The sequence below is a fragment of the Panulirus ornatus genome, chromosome 14 (genome assembly GCF_036320965.1).
Source record: "Panulirus ornatus isolate Po-2019 chromosome 14, ASM3632096v1, whole genome shotgun sequence".
NCBI classification, from domain to species: Eukaryota; Metazoa; Arthropoda; class Malacostraca; order Decapoda; family Palinuridae; genus Panulirus; species Panulirus ornatus.
This window is the reverse complement of record NC_092237.1, coordinates 4,610,180-4,632,327: the sequence shown is the minus strand read 5'-3', so window position 1 is coordinate 4,632,327 and position 22,148 is coordinate 4,610,180. Positions and strand designations below refer to the sequence as shown.

The 22,148-nt window shown below is 34.8% G+C and overlaps 1 protein-coding gene across 1 annotated transcript in view; it reads right to left on the bottom strand.

Moving 5' to 3' along the window:
• LOC139753111 (nuclear factor related to kappa-B-binding protein) overlaps positions 1-22,148 on the bottom strand; it is a 40,530-nt gene that overhangs the window by 3,737 nt on the left and 14,645 nt on the right. Inside the window, exons 9-17 of the mRNA XM_071669199.1 lie at positions 19,865-20,071; positions 19,103-19,335; positions 16,881-17,010; positions 15,277-15,471; positions 14,107-14,237; positions 12,939-13,178; positions 11,306-11,451; positions 10,039-10,167; positions 9,380-9,549 (exon numbers count right to left, since the gene is read on the bottom strand). Coding sequence (XP_071525300.1) covers positions 9,380-9,549; positions 10,039-10,167; positions 11,306-11,451; positions 12,939-13,178; positions 14,107-14,237; positions 15,277-15,471; positions 16,881-17,010; positions 19,103-19,335; positions 19,865-20,071 — 1,581 coding nt within the window. The remainder of the gene's footprint in view (positions 1-9,379; positions 9,550-10,038; positions 10,168-11,305; positions 11,452-12,938; positions 13,179-14,106; positions 14,238-15,276; positions 15,472-16,880; positions 17,011-19,102; positions 19,336-19,864; positions 20,072-22,148) is intronic.

Here is a 22,148-nt window from a genome sequence, read left to right as displayed (position 1 = left end):
AGAATAATGTTAAGTAAAAATTATCCAATTTCTATGGCATGGAGATTATGAATAACACTCATAAGGATGCATACAATCAGAAATCAGTCTTCACAAGATAGTAAAAATTATCCAATTTCTATGGCATGGAGATTATGAATAACACTCATAAGGATGCATACAATCAGAAATCAGTCTTCACAAGATGGTAAAAATTATCCAATTTCTATGGCATGGAGATTATGAATAACACTCATAAGGATGCATACAATCAGAAATCAGTCTTCACAAGATGGTAAAAATTATCCAATTTCTATGGCATGGAGATTATGAATAACACTCATAAGGATGCATACAATCAGAAATCAGTCTTCACAAGATGGTAAAAATTATCCAATTTCTATGGCATGGAGATTATGAATAACACTCATAAGGATGCATACAATCAGAAATCAGTCTTCACAAGATGGTAAAAATTATCCAATTTCTATGGCATGGAGATTATGAATAACACTCATAAGGATGCATACAATCAGAAATCAGTCTTCACAAGATGGTAAAAATTATCCAATTTCTATGGCATGGAGATTATGAATAACACTCATAAGGATGCATACAATCAGAAATCAGTCTTCACAAGATGGTAAAAATTATCCAATTTCTATGGCATGGAGATTATGAATAACACTCATAAGGATGCATACAATCAGAAATCAGTCTTCACAAGATAGTAAAAATTATCCAATTTCTATGGCATGGAGATTATGAATAACACTCATAAGGATGCATACAATCAGAAATCAGTCTTCACAAGATAGTAAAAATTATCCAATTTCTATGGCATGGAGATTATGAATAACACTCATAAGGATGCATACAATCAGAAATCAGTCTTCACAAGATAGTAAAAATTATCCAATTTCTATGGCATGGAGATTATGAATAACACTCATAAGGATGCATACAATCAGAAATCAGTCTTCACAAGATGGTAAAAATTATCCAATTTCTATGGCATGGAGATTATGAATAACACTCATAAGGATGCATACAATCAGAAATCAGTCTTCACAAGATGGTAAAAATTATCCAATTTCTATGGCATGGAGATTATGAATAACACTCATAAGGATGCATACAATCAGAAATCAGTCTTCACAAGATAGTAAAAATTATCCAATTTCTATGGCATGGAGATTATGAATAACACTCATAAGGATGCATACAATCAGAAATCAGTCTTCACAAGATAGTAAAAATTATCCAATTTCTATGGCATGGAGATTATGAATAACACTCATAAGGATGCATACAATCAGAAATCAGTCTTCACAAGATGGTAAAAATTATCCAATTTCTATGGCATGGAGATTATGAATAACACTCATAAGGATGCATACAATCAGAAATCAGTCTTCACAAGATAGTAAAAATTATCCAATTTCTATGGCATGGAGATTATGAATAACACTCATAAGGATGCATACAATCAGAAATCAGTCTTCACAAGATGGTAAAAATTATCCAATTTCTATGGCATGGAGATTATGAATAACACTCATAAGGATGCATACAATCAGAAATCAGTCTTCACAAGATAGTAAAAATTATCCAATTTCTATGGCATGGAGATTATGAATAACACTCATAAGGATGCATACAATCAGAAATCAGTCTTCACAAGATGGTAAAAATTATCCAATTTCTATGGCATGGAGATTATGAATAACACTCATAAGGATGCATACAATCAGAAATCAGTCTTCACAAGATAGTAAAAATTATCCAATTTCTATGGCATGGAGATTATGAATAACACTCATAAGGATGCATACAATCAGAAATCAGTCTTCACAAGATAGTAAAAATTATCCAATTTCTATGGCATGGAGATTATGAATAACACTCATAAGGATGCATACAATCAGAAATCAGTCTTCACAAGATAGTAAAAATTATCCAATTTCTATGGCATGGAGATTATGAATAACACTCATAAGGATGCATACAATCAGAAATCAGTCTTCACAAGATGGTAAAAATTATCCAATTTCTATGGCATGGAGATTATGAATAACACTCATAAGGATGCATACAATCAGAAATCAGTCTTCACAAGATGGTAAAAATTATCCAATTTCTATGGCATGGAGATTATGAATAACACTCATAAGGATGCATACAATCAGAAATCAGTCTTCACAAGATGGTAAAAATTATCCAATTTCTATGGCATGGAGATTATGAATAACACTCATAAGGATGCATACAATCAGAAATCAGTCTTCACAAGATGGTAAAAATTATCCAATTTCTATGGCATGGAGATTATGAATAACACTCATAAGGATGCATACAATCAGAAATCAGTCTTCACAAGATGGTAAAAATTATCCAATTTCTATGGCATGGAGATTATGAATAACACTCATAAGGATGCATACAATCAGAAATCAGTCTTCACAAGATGGTAAAAATTATCCAATTTCTATGGCATGGAGATTATGAATAACACTCATAAGGATGCATACAATCAGAAATCAGTCTTCACAAGATGGTAAAAATTATCCAATTTCTATGGCATGGAGATTATGAATAACACTCATAAGGATGCATACAATCAGAAATCAGTCTTCACAAGATAGTAAAAATTATCCAATTTCTATGGCATGGAGATTATGAATAACACTCATAAGGATGCATACAATCAGAAATCAGTCTTCACAAGATAGTAAAAATTATCCAATTTCTATGGCATGGAGATTATGAATAACACTCATAAGGATGCATACAATCAGAAATCAGTCTTCACAAGATGGTAAAAATTATCCAATTTCTATGGCATGGAGATTATGAATAACACTCATAAGGATGCATACAATCAGAAATCAGTCTTCACAAGATAGTAAAAATTATCCAATTTCTATGGCATGGAGATTATGAATAACACTCATAAGGATGCATACAATCAGAAATCAGTCTTCACAAGATAGTAAAAATTATCCAATTTCTATGGCATGGAGATTATGAATAACACTCATAAGGATGCATACAATCAGAAATCAGTCTTCACAAGATAGTAAAAATTATCCAATTTCTATGGCATGGAGATTATGAATAACACTCATAAGGATGCATACAATCAGAAATCAGTCTTCACAAGATGGTAAAAATTATCCAATTTCTATGGCATGGAGATTATGAATAACACTCATAAGGATGCATACAATCAGAAATCAGTCTTCACAAGATGGTAAAAATTATCCAATTTCTATGGCATGGAGATTATGAATAACACTCATAAGGATGCATACAATCAGAAATCAGTCTTCACAAGATGGTAAAAATTATCCAATTTCTATGGCATGGAGATTATGAATAACACTCATAAGGATGCATACAATCAGAAATCAGTCTTCACAAGATGGTAAAAATTATCCAATTTCTATGGCATGGAGATTATGAATAACACTCATAAGGATGCATACAATCAGAAATCAGTCTTCACAAGATAGTAAAAATTATCCAATTTCTATGGCATGGAGATTATGAATAACACTCATAAGGATGCATACAATCAGAAATCAGTCTTCACAAGATGGTAAAAATTATCCAATTTCTATGGCATGGAGATTATGAATAACACTCATAAGGATGCATACAATCAGAAATCAGTCTTCACAAGATAGTAAAAATTATCCAATTTCTATGGCATGGAGATTATGAATAACACTCATAAGGATGCATACAATCAGAAATCAGTCTTCACAAGATGGTAAAAATTATCCAATTTCTATGGCATGGAGATTATGAATAACACTCATAAGGATGCATACAATCAGAAATCAGTCTTCACAAGATAGTAAAAATTATCCAATTTCTATGGCATGGAGATTATGAATAACACTCATAAGGATGCATACAATCAGAAATCAGTCTTCACAAGATGGTAAAAATTATCCAATTTCTATGGCATGGAGATTATGAATAACACTCATAAGGATGCATACAATCAGAAATCAGTCTTCACAAGATGGTAAAAATTATCCAATTTCTATGGCATGGAGATTATGAATAACACTCATAAGGATGCATACAATCAGAAATCAGTCTTCACAAGATAGTAAAAATTATCCAATTTCTATGGCATGGAGATTATGAATAACACTCATAAGGATGCATACAATCAGAAATCAGTCTTCACAAGATAGTAAAAATTATCCAATTTCTATGGCATGGAGATTATGAATAACACTCATAAGGATGCATACAATCAGAAATCAGTCTTCACAAGATGGTAAAAATTATCCAATTTCTATGGCATGGAGATTATGAATAACACTCATAAGGATGCATACAATCAGAAATCAGTCTTCACAAGATAGTAAAAATTATCCAATTTCTATGGCATGGAGATTATGAATAACACTCATAAGGATGCATACAATCAGAAATCAGTCTTCACAAGATAGTAAAAATTATCCAATTTCTATGGCATGGAGATTATGAATAACACTCATAAGGATGCATACAATCAGAAATCAGTCTTCACAAGATAGTAAAAATTATCCAATTTCTATGGCATGGAGATTATGAATAACACTCATAAGGATGCATACAATCAGAAATCAGTCTTCACAAGATAGTAAAAATTATCCAATTTCTATGGCATGGAGATTATGAATAACACTCATAAGGATGCATACAATCAGAAATCAGTCTTCACAAGATGGTAAAAATTATCCAATTTCTATGGCATGGAGATTATGAATAACACTCATAAGGATGCATACAATCAGAAATCAGTCTTCACAAGATGGTAAAAATTATCCAATTTCTATGGCATGGAGATTATGAATAACACTCATAAGGATGCATACAATCAGAAATCAGTCTTCACAAGATGGTAAAAATTATCCAATTTCTATGGCATGGAGATTATGAATAACACTCATAAGGATGCATACAATCAGAAATCAGTCTTCACAAGATAGTAAAAATTATCCAATTTCTATGGCATGGAGATTATGAATAACACTCATAAGGATGCATACAATCAGAAATCAGTCTTCACAAGATGGTAAAAATTATCCAATTTCTATGGCATGGAGATTATGAATAACACTCATAAGGATGCATACAATCAGAAATCAGTCTTCACAAGATAGTAAAAATTATCCAATTTCTATGGCATGGAGATTATGAATAACACTCATAAGGATGCATACAATCAGAAATCAGTCTTCACAAGATGGTAAAAATTATCCAATTTCTATGGCATGGAGATTATGAATAACACTCATAAGGATGCATACAATCAGAAATCAGTCTTCACAAGATGGTAAAAATTATCCAATTTCTATGGCATGGAGATTATGAATAACACTCATAAGGATGCATACAATCAGAAATCAGTCTTCACAAGATAGTAAAAATTATCCAATTTCTATGGCATGGAGATTATGAATAACACTCATAAGGATGCATACAATCAGAAATCAGTCTTCACAAGATAGTAAAAATTATCCAATTTCTATGGCATGGAGATTATGAATAACACTCATAAGGATGCATACAATCAGAAATCAGTCTTCACAAGATGGTAAAAATTATCCAATTTCTATGGCATGGAGATTATGAATAACACTCATAAGGATGCATACAATCAGAAATCAGTCTTCACAAGATAGTAAAAATTATCCAATTTCTATGGCATGGAGATTATGAATAACACTCATAAGGATGCATACAATCAGAAATCAGTCTTCACAAGATGGTAAAAATTATCCAATTTCTATGGCATGGAGATTATGAATAACACTCATAAGGATGCATACAATCAGAAATCAGTCTTCACAAGATAGTAAAAATTATCCAATTTCTATGGCATGGAGATTATGAATAACACTCATAAGGATGCATACAATCAGAAATCAGTCTTCACAAGATAGTAAAAATTATCCAATTTCTATGGCATGGAGATTATGAATAACACTCATAAGGATGCATACAATCAGAAATCAGTCTTCACAAGATAGTAAAAATTATCCAATTTCTATGGCATGGAGATTATGAATAACACTCATAAGGATGCATACAATCAGAAATCAGTCTTCACAAGATGGTAAAAATTATCCAATTTCTATGGCATGGAGATTATGAATAACACTCATAAGGATGCATACAATCAGAAATCAGTCTTCACAAGATAGTAAAAATTATCCAATTTCTATGGCATGGAGATTATGAATAACACTCATAAGGATGCATACAATCAGAAATCAGTCTTCACAAGATGGTAAAAATTATCCAATTTCTATGGCATGGAGATTATGAATAACACTCATAAGGATGCATACAATCAGAAATCAGTCTTCACAAGATAGTAAAAATTATCCAATTTCTATGGCATGGAGATTATGAATAACACTCATAAGGATGCATACAATCAGAAATCAGTCTTCACAAGATAGTAAAAATTATCCAATTTCTATGGCATGGAGATTATGAATAACACTCATAAGGATGCATACAATCAGAAATCAGTCTTCACAAGATGGTAAAAATTATCCAATTTCTATGGCATGGAGATTATGAATAACACTCATAAGGATGCATACAATCAGAAATCAGTCTTCACAAGATAGTAAAAATTATCCAATTTCTATGGCATGGAGATTATGAATAACACTCATAAGGATGCATACAATCAGAAATCAGTCTTCACAAGATAGTAAAAATTATCCAATTTCTATGGCATGGAGATTATGAATAACACTCATAAGGATGCATACAATCAGAAATCAGTCTTCACAAGATGGTAAAAATTATCCAATTTCTATGGCATGGAGATTATGAATAACACTCATAAGGATGCATACAATCAGAAATCAGTCTTCACAAGATAGTAAAAATTATCCAATTTCTATGGCATGGAGATTATGAATAACACTCATAAGGATGCATACAATCAGAAATCAGTCTTCACAAGATGGTAAAAATTATCCAATTTCTATGGCATGGAGATTATGAATAACACTCATAAGGATGCATACAATCAGAAATCAGTCTTCACAAGATAGTAAAAATTATCCAATTTCTATGGCATGGAGATTATGAATAACACTCATAAGGATGCATACAATCAGAAATCAGTCTTCACAAGATGGTAAAAATTATCCAATTTCTATGGCATGGAGATTATGAATAACACTCATAAGGATGCATACAATCAGAAATCAGTCTTCACAAGATGGTAAAAATTATCCAATTTCTATGGCATGGAGATTATGAATAACACTCATAAGGATGCATACAATCAGAAATCAGTCTTCACAAGATGGTAAAAATTATCCAATTTCTATGGCATGGAGATTATGAATAACACTCATAAGGATGCATACAATCAGAAATCAGTCTTCACAAGATGGTAAAAATTATCCAATTTCTATGGCATGGAGATTATGAATAACACTCATAAGGATGCATACAATCAGAAATCAGTCTTCACAAGATGGTAAAAATTATCCAATTTCTATGGCATGGAGATTATGAATAACACTCATAAGGATGCATACAATCAGAAATCAGTCTTCACAAGATAGTAAAAATTATCCAATTTCTATGGCATGGAGATTATGAATAACACTCATAAGGATGCATACAATCAGAAATCAGTCTTCACAAGATGGTAAAAATTATCCAATTTCTATGGCATGGAGATTATGAATAACACTCATAAGGATGCATACAATCAGAAATCAGTCTTCACAAGATGGTAAAAATTATCCAATTTCTATGGCATGGAGATTATGAATAACACTCATAAGGATGCATACAATCAGAAATCAGTCTTCACAAGATGGTAAAAATTATCCAATTTCTATGGCATGGAGATTATGAATAACACTCATAAGGATGCATACAATCAGAAATCAGTCTTCACAAGATAGTAAAAATTATCCAATTTCTATGGCATGGAGATTATGAATAACACTCATAAGGATGCATACAATCAGAAATCAGTCTTCACAAGATGGTAAAAATTATCCAATTTCTATGGCATGGAGATTATGAATAACATTCATAAGGATGCATACAATCAGAAATCAGTCTTCACAAGATAGTAAAAATTATCCAATTTCTAAGTACATAAACATCTACTTTAAATTAAGAAGACTTCTTTCTGCCCCTAAGTAACATACAAATTATGGCAAAACTAGCATATGAAATGTCTTACTAATAGACTGTAAAGACCTATAAAATATTATTATATTATTATCATTATCATTTTTATTATTATTACTATTATTATTATATCAAAGACCTATAAAAATGGATGATAAAACTAACAGACCTATAACAAAGAAAGAGGAAATTAAAATTGTGTTCACTTCTTCCTCAACAACAATTGACCAAGCACTCATAAATCCCAAGATAAATTGACTTGAATCCATTAGTTCAGCAACACAATGGCTTGGATAACCTTTACAAAACCACACCAGACAGCAGCATGCTCACATGCAGGTAATACACTAGCCAGCTCATTAGTTAGATGTACCTATCTAAAATATAAAATAATGGCCAAAGGGGTTAGAGAGCAGATTTGGCACTCCGGCAAATTCAGATAACTAGGACAAATTTTTGGATACCCTTTTAAGAAAACACAACCAAGCAAAGGATTCTTCATGTTTAATTATCACAGACAGCTTCTGTATTATCTGAGGGGTTAAACATTCATCAGCCAAGGGAATAAATTTCCACCACCAACAGCTTCTGTATCATCTGAGGGGTTAATTATTGATCAGCCAAGGGGATAAATTTCCAAAGAGGAAGATTCAAGTCAACTTTACTCATAAGTGGCCAGCTGTTGGTGGCCAGCAGTCAGTTTTAGGTTACTTTCATTCTATCTAGGTAGTTTAAATGGGTTTCCATGCTGCTTTAGCTTCTGATGGATCATAAGTTGCTTATCAAGTACCAAAAATACCCAAATCTCCTCTGGTTCATGAAGAAAAACAAAACATCTCCCTTATGCACACTTGTTTCTAACCTAATTTCAACAAACTGAGTTTATGATTTTATACTTCTCAATCATAGTCTTTTCCTACTTTCCATTTGAAGATTATGTTCTTTTCTATATTTTTTACCAATCTCAAAATGCAAGACACAATTTTTGTTCTGTTAGTACAGATAACTTACATTACAATAAGGAGCATTTTATGATAAGGCACTTTTTCAGCACAAGAAAATCATAAACAAACATCTTTAAAGTGTAAAAAACTTGACTTCTCATAGAACACTGCAACAAGTGAAAAAATTAGTTTCCACTGAATGAGCACCAGAATAGCTTGAGCAACCTGATTATGGAAATCCTGTAACTTGCAACTACCAAATTCAACCTTACTCTAATTTCACCTTGGTAATGGCAGTTGCTGGCACCTTAGCTAAAGCTTTGGTGATGGTCTGAGCACCTGGTGGAAGAGCAACCTTGATAGTTTGAACACCCCCAGCAGTAGACACCTGAATAGTTTGCACACTGCTTGCTCCTACTGTTCCTCTCACACCACCTACCTATAAAGGGTACAGGAAAAACTTTTTTCCATAACTGAGAAAGAAACTGATAAAAACAGAACAAGTATATTTCATAAGGATGACATATCACAAAATTTCACTGAAATAACGAAAACAAACACTTTTAAATGCCTATAAACATCCAAAAAATGCTTACAGCATAAAATATATACTAATGAACTACTTGAGCTCCAATAGATGAATCAGGTATAATCCAACCAACTCATTAGAAGTTGGTGACATCACAAACCTAAAGGATTCGTCACCAACAAAAATTTACCTAATTACATTTGGATTGGCATTCTTGAGCCATGCTTCACAAATGAAATGTGAACCTATCTACTTTGTGATGGCTGTATATGTATCATTTGAAAAGGTTGGTAAGACCCCACATATGTTTTGAACTCAAGAAATCAATGTTTGCTGTAACTAAATCATTCTTCTTTTGAAGCAGAGACAACTTAAGTATAAACTAAAACATTTACTTACTCTTACTGATGTTACTGACTTCCCAACTGCTGCAGAACTCAAATGGTCCAATTTCACAGGGCTATCTGGTTTTGCTTTAGTCAGAACTGCAGCTTCTTCAGGCTTAAGCTTCATCTGAGTTCCCTCAGACTGGGGGGGAAAAAAAATTACCTAAAAGACAGTCCATAATAAAACTGAAGCTCAAGTTTCACTGTGTTCTAAGTTACATTGTTTCTTACCAAAAAATTTGGGGAGCCAAAGTTCAGCCCCATTCCCAATGCAAAATAATGTTTTTCATTCGCAGTCTCAAACCTTACATTCCTAACATGAATCATAACAAATCTAAATTCAATTATTTTAAAAAACTAAAAAAACAAAGACTTTTCTTTGGATATAACAGTATAGCTTGTTAAGGGCAAGGCACAAATGATCAAGAAGCAGCACTACAGTTCACCAGTTATGCGATGGTCAAACCCTTAGGGAGTTCCCAGAGGGAATGGGCAGAAGAAATATAGATATATCTATTAACACAAAAATGTAGTAAAACAGCCAGAAACCACATTTTATCTACTTTCATTATCCCAGTTTAATGGGAAATAAAATTATTTTCTATATCTGAAAGATCCCAACTCCAATCTCCAAAGTGTAAAATGAACAAAAATATTTCAGCTGTGATGCCTCTTCACCAAGGTCCACCCTACTGTGAGGAAAGGAACTTTGTTTATAGTGACAGTAAGTCATGTTTATCTGAGTAAACTCTTTCGTTACGCAGTCACTGCATGTAGGCAGATACATGTAAATTAGTATTCTAATTGCTGCAAAATCTGATGAAAGAAAGCCTGGCATCCCCGCAGTGTACTTCAGACTTCTAATCTGGTTATCTGAGCATGTTCTTAATAAATGAGTAAAGGGTTGTAGCTTTATGTTTGTACTTACTTTAGTTGAATTTGTTTCATACTTGTTTGATAAATAAACATTTATTTGGAAGTGTTCTTCAAGTGTCCCCCATATTTTCTTAACCCTAATTGGTGAACCCAAAACATCTAATCAGTAACAAAACTAGTACTAAGTATCATTTTTTTTGTTTCTGTAAATTTCTCATATGCTGAAGGGTTTGATGTGGGAAATTAGCAAACAAACCCTAATTTCATACATATGAAATATAACTACTGGAAACTCTCCTCTATACATTCACCTCATCTGTCTTTCAATCTTGTCAGCATTACTACAAAACAATATAATTCAGTGCTTATCAAAAGTTACATAAAATGCAATTCTAATTAGCTACCTTCGCAGGAGTGGCAACAGGTTCCAGTGCAACATTTGGAGGACCTTTGATGGCCAAGGGATCCTTAGCTTTTGCTCGACTTTGTCTCCTTGGGGCTGGTTTTTTTATTTTGTTACCACCAGGCCCATTCAAATGATGCATTCGTTCTGTCAAGAGAGTTAAATACAGATACAGCAAACAAAATTCTGTAATGTATATTTAAAGACTTCACCCAAAAATATAAAATTTGGTCTAGCTGAAGGCAAACAAGAAGAAATAAGATAATAATAATACTTATATTTAATATTCATACATACCATAATGTAAAAGTTAAGCAAAATACTTAAGGACTGAAACAACATAAATATAGTATAAGAACAGGACAAGAATCAAAGGCCTTGTTTTATCATGTTACAAATTATGATCATTGTATCGACTCGAGTAATGCCATCTCCATCATTAACTCTAACTCCAGTACCATGAGAAATATCATTGAATCATCTATCATTACATACACAAAGAACTGTAACAATATCAGTGAAGGTCTATAACAATTGGATAGCTTTACTGTTGATAAAATTTGTAAATCCCCTTCTTGTCCACGTAATAAGTTTATGATACACTTGCTACCCGTCTTGGATGGACCTGACCTCCATTCAGGCAGTCACTTGTTTACCAAATATACTTATACCTCCGTAATTTGAACACTTACCTTTATCCCCTTTGCCTTTGTACAATGGCACTAAGCAAGCATTCCATAAATCCTCAGGCACTTCACCATGAGCCATACATACACTAAATATCTTCACCAACCAGTCAACAACACAGTCACCCCCTTTTTTGATATATTCCACTGAAATACCATCCAAACCCGCCACTTTGCCAGCTTCCATCTTCCGCAAAGCTTTCACTACCTCTTCTCTGTTTACCAAACCATTCTTCCTGACCCTCTCACTTTGCACACCACCTCGACAAAACACCCTATATCTGCCACTCTATCATCTAACATATTAAACAAACCTTCAAAATACTCACTCCATCTTCTTCTCGTATCATCACTACTTGTTATTACCTCCCCATTAGCCCCCTTCACCGATGTTCCCATTTGTTCTCTTGTCTTATGCACTTTATTTACCTCCTTCCAAAACATCTTTTCATCCTCCCTAAAATTTAATGATGCTCTCTCACCTCAACTCTCATTTGCCCTCTTTTTTCACCTCTTGCACCTTTCTCTTGACCTTTTGCCTCTTTCTTTTATACATCTCCCAGTCATTTGCACTATTTCTTTATATATATATATATATATATATATTTATTTATTTATTTATCATACTTTGTCGCTGTCTCCCGCGTTTGCGAGGTAGCGCAAGGAAACAGACGAAAGAAATGGCCCAACCCCCCCCCATACACATGTATATACATACGTCCACACACGCAAATATACATACCTACACAGCTTTCCATGGTTTACCCCAGACGCTTCACATGCCTTGATTCAATCCACTGACAGCACGTCAACCCCGGTATACCACACCGCTCCAATTCACTCTATTCCTTGCCCTCCTTTCACCCTCCTGCATGTTCAGGCCCCGATCACATATATATATATATATATATATATATATATAAAAAAACAAAAGCTTATTACCCTTACCAAATTCTTCCTCATTGCGGTTACGATGCAAGTAAATCCAGAGTTTGCGTGGACTGTCGTATTTTACACATGGATCATTTTCATAGTGAAGTCTATCCAGTGCACCAGACACAACACTATTCAAATTGTTTTCAGCAGCAGGACTGGTCAGTGGGGCCAAATACTGAGATTCTTTGAGAAGTTCGCATATATCTGCTCTCGTACCTTCCCCATTAGGCAGACGAGCAACAGCATCTCGGACTACAAAATAATAAGAAAGTGATATTTTTAAAGAAATGCAAGCAATACATGAAAATAAATATTCATCTTTTGTTTTCCATGTCCCTTTAGTTCCATTTTGCACATTTTACATGTAAATATATAAGCTTGCCCAAAACTTAAGTGTGTCTCTTCCACTCTGTTTACAAAATATTCTAGAAAATCTTACAGTAACCTCCCTCCTCAGTAATTCTGATCATTAGGTCTACCTCAGTTTTCACCTTAAGTGCAAACAAAAGCCTTGGCTTACACATACTATAAATATTTTCTTACCTATATAATGAAACTCTGCAAAATATAAAACTGTTAAAGGACCTCCCTATAATCACAAACAAGTACCAAAAAAAACACAGGCAGCTCAAAAATATGTATGTATGCATCTATCATCCAGTGAGTTACTCAGATACCTTGCCTCCATCATTGCTGAATTACCACACCTGTAACTGCCACACAACTTTACTGCATACAGGTATCTAAGCAACCAAAATTTTGGTATGATACAGTGAACTGCCATCCCTGCACTCACTTCATAACCTTTAGGATTTAGTCCTTCTAAAGATTTTGGGCTCCTGTTTAATGACACAGTTCTAATTGATTGTTGAGACAGTAACAGAACACATAAATCGCCATGCTAATTAACCAATGATACATAATTCACTGTTATTATCATCACCTGATGCATAATACAAAATGAGTTACATTTTTGTAAATGAGGCAGCAGCAAAATATTCCAGTTATGCATTTCAAGGGTGAAATGAAAAATAAAAAGTCCTGCAAAAATTAGTAATGAGAACACCCATTGTACTAACTTGTTGTGATGTGCAGTCTACCTGACATGTTATATTACTGTTTCTGCTATTCTGCAGAAATTTTTAAAAATAATATCAAACATATAAAACAGAGTACTTACCTAGAGAAAGAATTGTGACATAGGGAGGTCTATCAGGAACCAATAAAGAATGACCTCTTGCTTTGTTTAGCCCTGTTTGCTGTGTATAAATTCCCTTGACTGGACCAACTACACTCTCATAACCATGCATCCTGAAAAATATATAACATCTTACAAGAACTGGAAATTCTACCATACTAAGATAACTGTTTCTTTCCTTAAACCTCAAACCTTTGGAACTCTCTACCCTCACTTGTCTTTCCCAATAACTATGACCTAGCACTTTTTAGAAAGACAGGTTTCTCACTCCATCCAAAATATGTAAATGCTTTCTTTGTCTTTCTTTCTCCTTTTCATTAACATCTGCATTTCAAGTAATGCCTGGCCTTGATATGGACTTTTGTCCATTACTGGAGCCCCCTGCATATGACAGCTCAAGTATGGTTGCGAGTAAATTGTCCTTTCTTTGTATGTTTCTTGGTGCTACCTTGCTGATGCAGGGGGCAGCAGTCAGGTGTGGGGGAAGAAGAAAAGATGGTATATGTATAATTCTTCTCTTTTCCTTCATGCATTTATGCTGTTTCCTGTAGGGTGGGGTTGTATCAGAAATGGATGATGGCAAACAAGTATGAGTATGTGGGTGTATGTGCATATATGTATACACGTATGTGTATGTGGCCTTTCTTTGTATCCTGGTGCTACCTCGCTAATGCAAGAAACAGCGATCAAGTTTTTACTTTTCCAAAAAAAGGAACAAAGAAGGGGGCCAAGTGAGGATATTCCCTCTAAGACTCAGTCCTCTTTAATTAACACTACCTAGCTAATGTGGGAAATGGCAAATAAGTATGAAAAAATAGCATTACGAACAAAGGACTGAGCCTAAGAGGGAAAATCCTCACTTGGCCCCCTTCTCTGTCCCTTCTTTTGGAACCTTGCTGATTCACCTCCTTTTCATTTCAAGGAGTGCATAAAGAGAAAAAGGAAACCATCAAGTCCTAGTTGGTGGTAAATACACAATCTTCATAATTTTATTTCATGTTTATCTTTGATGATTGTGTAGCAGCCCCCTCTTGCTGACTTCATTGGCAGGCACTACATATTAGTAAACTATGTTTTAGCAATGGTAAGCTATAAGATGCTCTTTCATGAAAATTCTCTCCATACAAAAATTACACTTTGTATCATTCTTACCGAAATGTGTATGCTTTATGAGGTTTCTCGTATCTAAGCTTCTCCTGAGCACGATACATCTCTTTCTCTGGCTCTGTAGCAGGCTGTACTGTCCATGTTGTATAGCATCGTGGAGGAGGAATGACATCACTTTCTTCAGCTTCTAACTTAGATCCTGAAATGTCATCCTCTATCCATTCACTACTCATGGATGATCTGCAGATAAATAAAAAATCATTTTAGAAATGTATCTGGAATGACATTTATCAATGTGTGAACCTATAAAGATTCATCTTCTTCAGTCAATGAGGTAAAGAGGTTTTGAAAGCACAGAATATGATTATACTATTTCTACCCCACTGAGAGATGTTATCAAAGCCAATATGAAGGGAGTAGTTAAAATTAGCCAAGAAACAGAATATGCAAGTGAAAAAAATTGTAATACAAAAGAAGTGGAAAGGTACAGAATTATCATCAACATATAAATGAAGACTATTTTTAGTTGAAAAAATCATACACATAATGACAAGAACAGGGGACAGAAGAGAAACATGAGGAACACCATTGCTAATAAGACAGGAAAAATTCAACAACAGCAATGAGTTGGAAAAAAAATGGGAACCTAGCTGACTGAGCTAGAAGAGAAAACTGACTTCGGGATAATTAGCAATCAGAGACTTATGTAAAACAACACCGAGATCTTTTAAATATCAAAGGCCCTGCCTTAATATCTATCACAGCCCATATGATAAGATCATACATAATACGAGTAAAATGGGGAAAGGCAGTGACCAGTAAATTTTCTTTCGTGGAAGGCAAACTGGTAACCAAAGGGATCTATAAGATTCAAGATGTTTGAAGGAGAATTGAGGAGAGATTCAGTGACTTCTGAAACTATAAATGTCAAAGCTATAGAATAATAGTTACAAGAATTAAAGTAGTCCCCATTCTTCAGAATATACTTCAGCAGCACATGGTTTCTAATAGGAAAGAAAAGCATTGATTTTGGGGCACCAAACAGATAAGCATGCATAGGTTCAAGTTGTGACTTAAAGAAATGAGTGCTCTGCAGGAGGGGTTTCTCAATATCCTCTCCTTACAAGTACTGCCAAAGAAATTTCATCTTATCACTCAATTCATATTATGATTTTGCAAGTGAAACAGCATTACCTGCACAAAGAATTTGTGGTGCCAATCCATTCTTTCCTGTTAAGATAATAACCAACAATTACCCCATTTCATTTAAAGGCATCATCTCATTCATAAAAATACTAAACAACCATTGCAACAAAAAACACCCTTGATATACTTCCAATTTTATCTAAAACCATCTATTTGCTAACATTTTCCCTAAATGCAGTACTTTATAAAAATTCACTACAATTCTTTAGTCTTCTGTACAGTTTTCAGAATAAACAAATTTCAGTCCTTTTCAACTCAGTCATACACCTTTTGCAAATTCATAAATACTACATACATTTAATTTGAAATACTTAAAGCTAAGTGCAAAAACTTTAGTTACAATAACTCTTCATTCTCTCCATCCCTTTTCAAGATGAAAAAACCTACAAATATAAAGGCTTTAAAATACTAGTAAAATCAGATGAAAATGTTAAAATGCTCACTTATTGGCAAGCCAAAACTGAGCAAGAGGTTCCAAATGACCATCACTGTCCCGTCCAGCACCAATCCACTGATACACTTTCAGCATACTTTTGTATTCTATGTAAGGTACAAAGTCTGCAGGCTGAACATCTGGAAAAAAAAAGGTACTGCACTGAGAAATTCCTTTTGAATGCAAATGAGATGCACTGAAGGTAAAACAGTTATGTTTTATAGAAGCTGCTCCTAATTGTACTTTATACAAAAAACTGGATGATAATCTCACTACCACAACTGATAAATGCTGGTATCTCAATAAATATTTCCCTCAATCAACTACAGTTACCTTAACTCAACAGAAAGTAGCAGTCTCTATTTAGGTCACTCTGCTTAACATGAGGAAACAAATAAGCAAACAAGAAGGTGCTGTGTACCTATAATTCACCCTGTCTCAACTCAAAAAAGTTTCTCTTAAGAGGAAACCATTATTCTGAAGCTGACAAGTATGCAGACAATATTAAACCTTCATTCACAGAAAGCTAGCATTCTTATAAGGTACACACGCTCACTCTCTAAATTTATGAGACCCTTGGCTCTCAGCACAATTCATCACTTGGATTATAGCTCAGAAAACAGCTTACTGCTAATACAAGAATTATTATGAAGAAAAAAGACCTCTTACTAAAACATGAATTTTCAACATGTACACTGGAAAAACATTATTTTATTTATTTATTATACTTTGTCGCTGTCTCCCGCGTTTGCGAGGTAGCGCAAGGAAACAGACGAAAGAAATGGCCCAACCCCCCCCATACACATGTATATACATACGTCCACACACGCAAATATACATACCTACACAGCTTTCCATGGTTTACCCCAGACGCTTCACATGCCTTGATTCAATCCACTGACAGCACGTCAACCCTGGTATACCACATCGCTCCAATTCACTCTATTCCTTGCCCTCCTTTCACCCTCCTGCATGTTCAGGCCCTGATCACACAAAATCTTTTTCACTCCATCTTTCCACCTCCAATTTGGTCTCCCTCTTCTCCTCGTTCCCTCCACCTCTGACACATATATCCTCTTGGTCAATCTTTCCTCACTCATTCTCTCCATGTGCCCATGGGCACATGGAAAAACATATTTCTTAAAATATATTATGCTTTAAAGTTCACACTCAAATACATAGCCAATACATTTACCAAGGGAAAAGGAAAAAAGAATATCTCCCATGTATCTCCTGCATGTTGCAGACAGTAACTAAAAGGGGTGGGAGTGGGAGCTGGAAATCCTCTCCTCCTGTAATACTTTCCAAAAGAGGAAACAAGGGAAGGAGCAAAGTCATGTTCTGAATGCTACCATGCTCATACAGGAAATAGCAAATATGTATGAAAATATAAAATTGTAAACTGCAATGCAATACATTATAAGTAACAGATAGAAAGCGGATGTGAGTGTAGGAAGCCACTACCTCACTAATGTGGGAAATGGCAAACATGCAAGAAAAAATTGTAAATGGGTTGGTATTAAACATTCTTTACATCTCACTATCACTATTTATACTCTATTCATCAAATATAGCATGGTAAACAGAAGAAAAATACAAAATATAATCCTCTGGGAGAAAAACTTAAAATCTTATATTGATAATATTGTATGAAATATAACCCAGATTGCACTACTTTACTACTCATGACCATGCACCGTGACAGCTCTCATGAAGGGGTTAGCAGTTAATCACCAACAAGTCATTTGTCATAGTCTGAAGACTAATACATGAAAGCTTGAATGACTCATTTGATAATCTGGAGTTAAAAAAAAAATGTCAATAAACCATGGGCATTGTTCTGGCTCCAAGTTAAAAATAGCAGTATAAAATGCTAAGAAAAGGCCTCATATGACATAACAGAGCAAAAAAAAAATAATAAACCACTTAAGAATAAATCATTTTGCATTATAAAACAAGATGACAAAATATGATTTTTCTTAAGCCATACAAAAATCATTTACACCACTTTGGTACATCTTACAATCAAAATAGAATGAAAAAAATAAGATATTTTTCATGCACTCTGGTTTCTGTGCATCTTGGCTGAGGTTGAAAATCCAAAAACAATATCTATATGTCTGCTGTTTCTAAATCTTGGATTATCAATTGAACCATAACATACTGTGTTCTAAACAGAAATATTAGCTCAAATCCTTTTCAAAATACCAAATGTTTTTATGACTTTCTCACCTGAAAAATGTCCACAAAGAAAATTGATTGCAGAGGGCAAAATACTGACCCAGGAAGGGACAAGAGAATACCATTCATTAAGTGGGGAGATGGCAGATTCCTGCCATACTCTGATACTTGACTCTAACTGGGCTCTTGTCATCCTTTGCTCCCCAGTAGAACATATTATGTCTCTTATAAGGCTAAAGAAGCAGATATGTGTTTCTTGAGTTAACTCCGGAGCAATACAGGCACTGAAGAATAACAAGACAAACACAGTTATAAATATTCATAAATAAACTAATGTTACAGCAAAAACTGATTTTGACTAATCAACAGAAAATATTTAAAGAAAACTACTACAACACAACAATTTCTAATTTCTCATAGCACGAATCACTGTAAAACAATTCTGACATGATACAACATAACGACTGCACAGTCAGTTTCAAACATAAAACATAGCTGCAAATGAACAGATGTTCACAACTTCTATGAAGATAATCTTTATGAGCTTCTTCAAATTAACACCCATACTTTCCCCACCCTTATTTTCATACCAATGCTCTGGCTGTATTTACTCTTCAGTTATCCATCAGCAGATCAAATATACAAATGCAGTAACAACACAATACAGGTATCACTGAACTTGAAAGCATATAAAATGTTATGATGTCAATGAGGTATGCCTAACTTTTACAAAAGTACCATCAATGTTTCATTACATACAAGTGCATGTAATCCTTCATTCTAAACTGAGGAACACAAAAAGTATTCACCTACCCAATACTTTCAAGTGCTGCTGTTAACTCTGAGGATGTTTCAATTGCAGCAGTTACTTGGTCTTCCATTGGCTCCTCTTTTGCTTCCAATTTAATTTGTTCCTCTTGAACCATTGGTTCCCCTCCAAGACCTCCAATATCTATGTCTTCAGCAAGAGCAGTGGGTTCCATTGGTTCTATTTTAATTTTGACACCTTTACCACCCACTCTGTAGAGTAAAGAAGTAAAATTACATAACCAGTGTATAACTCTGAAACACCCACATAAGGCCAAAGCATAGCTACACATCTATCTGTCTATCTATTTCTTTCATAATACTCTTAGTAATGGAACTCTATCATGCTCATAGAATCTGTCATATCAATGAAGTATTGCACACTTTTCATCTCAAAAATAAGTATGTCCAAGAGTTTTGAGCATCAAATTGAACTGCTGCCCAACTCCTAGCAATTAGATGTCAAACTTGTTTACAAAACATCAGTGAACTAGTGAACTCTGATGATTTTGTGAGTGTAGATTGACTAGCCTCAATTACCTAGAGAAACCTGGTAACGAGAAAATGTGTTATCCACGGTGAAATATGTAGTCATGGCCACTCCCTTGATGAGAGTTCCCAAGGGTTTTACTAATTTAGGTAAATTAGGTAAATTATATGGGAGGGTATTGATTGAGAGGGTGAAGGCATGTACAGAGCATCAGATTGGGGAAGAGCAGTGTGGTTTCAGAAGTGGTAGAGGATGTGTGGATCAGGTGTTTGCTTTGAAGAATGTATGTGAGAAATACTTAGAAAAGCAAATGGATTTGTATGTAGCATTTATGGATCTGGAGAAGGCATATGATAGAGTTGATAGAGATGCTCTGTGGAAGGTATTAAGAATATATGGTGTGGGAGGCAAGTTGTTAGAAGCAGTGAAAAGTTTTTATCGAGGATGTAAGGCATGTGTACGTGTAGGAAGAGAGGAAAGTGATTGGTTCTCAGTGAATGTAGGTTTGCGGCAGGGGTGTGTGATGTCTCCATGGTTGTTTAATTTGTTTATGGATGGGGTTGTTAGGGAGGTAAATGCAAGAGTCTTGGAAAGAGGGGCAAGTATGAAGTCTGTTGGAGATGAGAGAGCTTGGGAAGTGAGTCAGTTGTTGTTCGCTGATGATACAGCGCTGGTGGCGGATTCATGTGAGAAACTGCAGAAGCTGGTGACGGAGTTTGGTAAAGTGTGTGGAAGAAGAAAGTTAAGAGTAAATGTGAATAAGAGCAAGGTTATTAGGTACAGTAGGGTTGAGGGTCAAGTCAATTGGGAGGTGAGTTTGAATGGTGAAAAACTGGAGGAAGTGAAGTGTTTTAGATATCTTGGAGTGGATCTGTCAGCGGATGGAACCATGGAAGCGGAAGTGGATCATAGGGTGGGGGAGGGGGCGAAAATTTTGGGAGCCTTGAAAAATGTGTGGAAGTCGAGAACATTATCCCGGAAAGCAAAAATGGGTATGTTTGAAGGAATAGTAGTTCCAACAATGTTGTATGGTTGCGAGGCGTGGGCTATGGATAGAGTTGTGCGCAGGAGGATGGATGTGCTGGAAATGAGATGTTTGAGGACAATGTGTGGTGTGAGGTGGTTTGATCGAGTAAGTAACGTAAGGGTAAGAGAGATGTGTGGAAATAAAAAGAGCGTGGTTGAGAGAGCAGAAGAGGGTGTTTTAAAATGGTTTGGGCACATGGAGAGAATGAGTGAGGAAAGATTGACCAAGAGGATATATGTGTCGGAGGTGGAGGGAACGAGGAGAAGAGGGAGACCAAATTGGAGGTGGAAAGATGGAGTGAAAAAGATTTTGTGTGATCGGGGCCTGAACATGCAGGAGGGTGAAAGGAGGGCAAGGAATAGAGTGAATTGGAGCGATGTGGTATACAGGGGTTGACGTGCTGTCAGTGGATTGAATCAAGGCATGTGAAGCGTCCGGGGTAAACCATGGAAAGCTGTGTAGGTATGTATATTTGTGTGTGTGGACGTGTGTATGTACATGTGTATGGGGGGGGGTTGGGCCATTTCTTTCGTCTGTTTCCTTGCGCTACCTCGCAAACGCGGGAGACAGCGACAAAGTATAAAAAAAAAAAAAAAAAAAAAAAAAAAAAAAAAAAAAAAAAAAAGGTAAAAAAAAAATTTCCAATGTTACAAATCATAACAATATCAGTACTGTGTTTGATTATGGCTTATCAATATGACTACATACTCCTATGTCAAGGTCTACATCAGAAGGGACCTGTATCAGGAGGATACACCTTCAGAGCAAGGGAA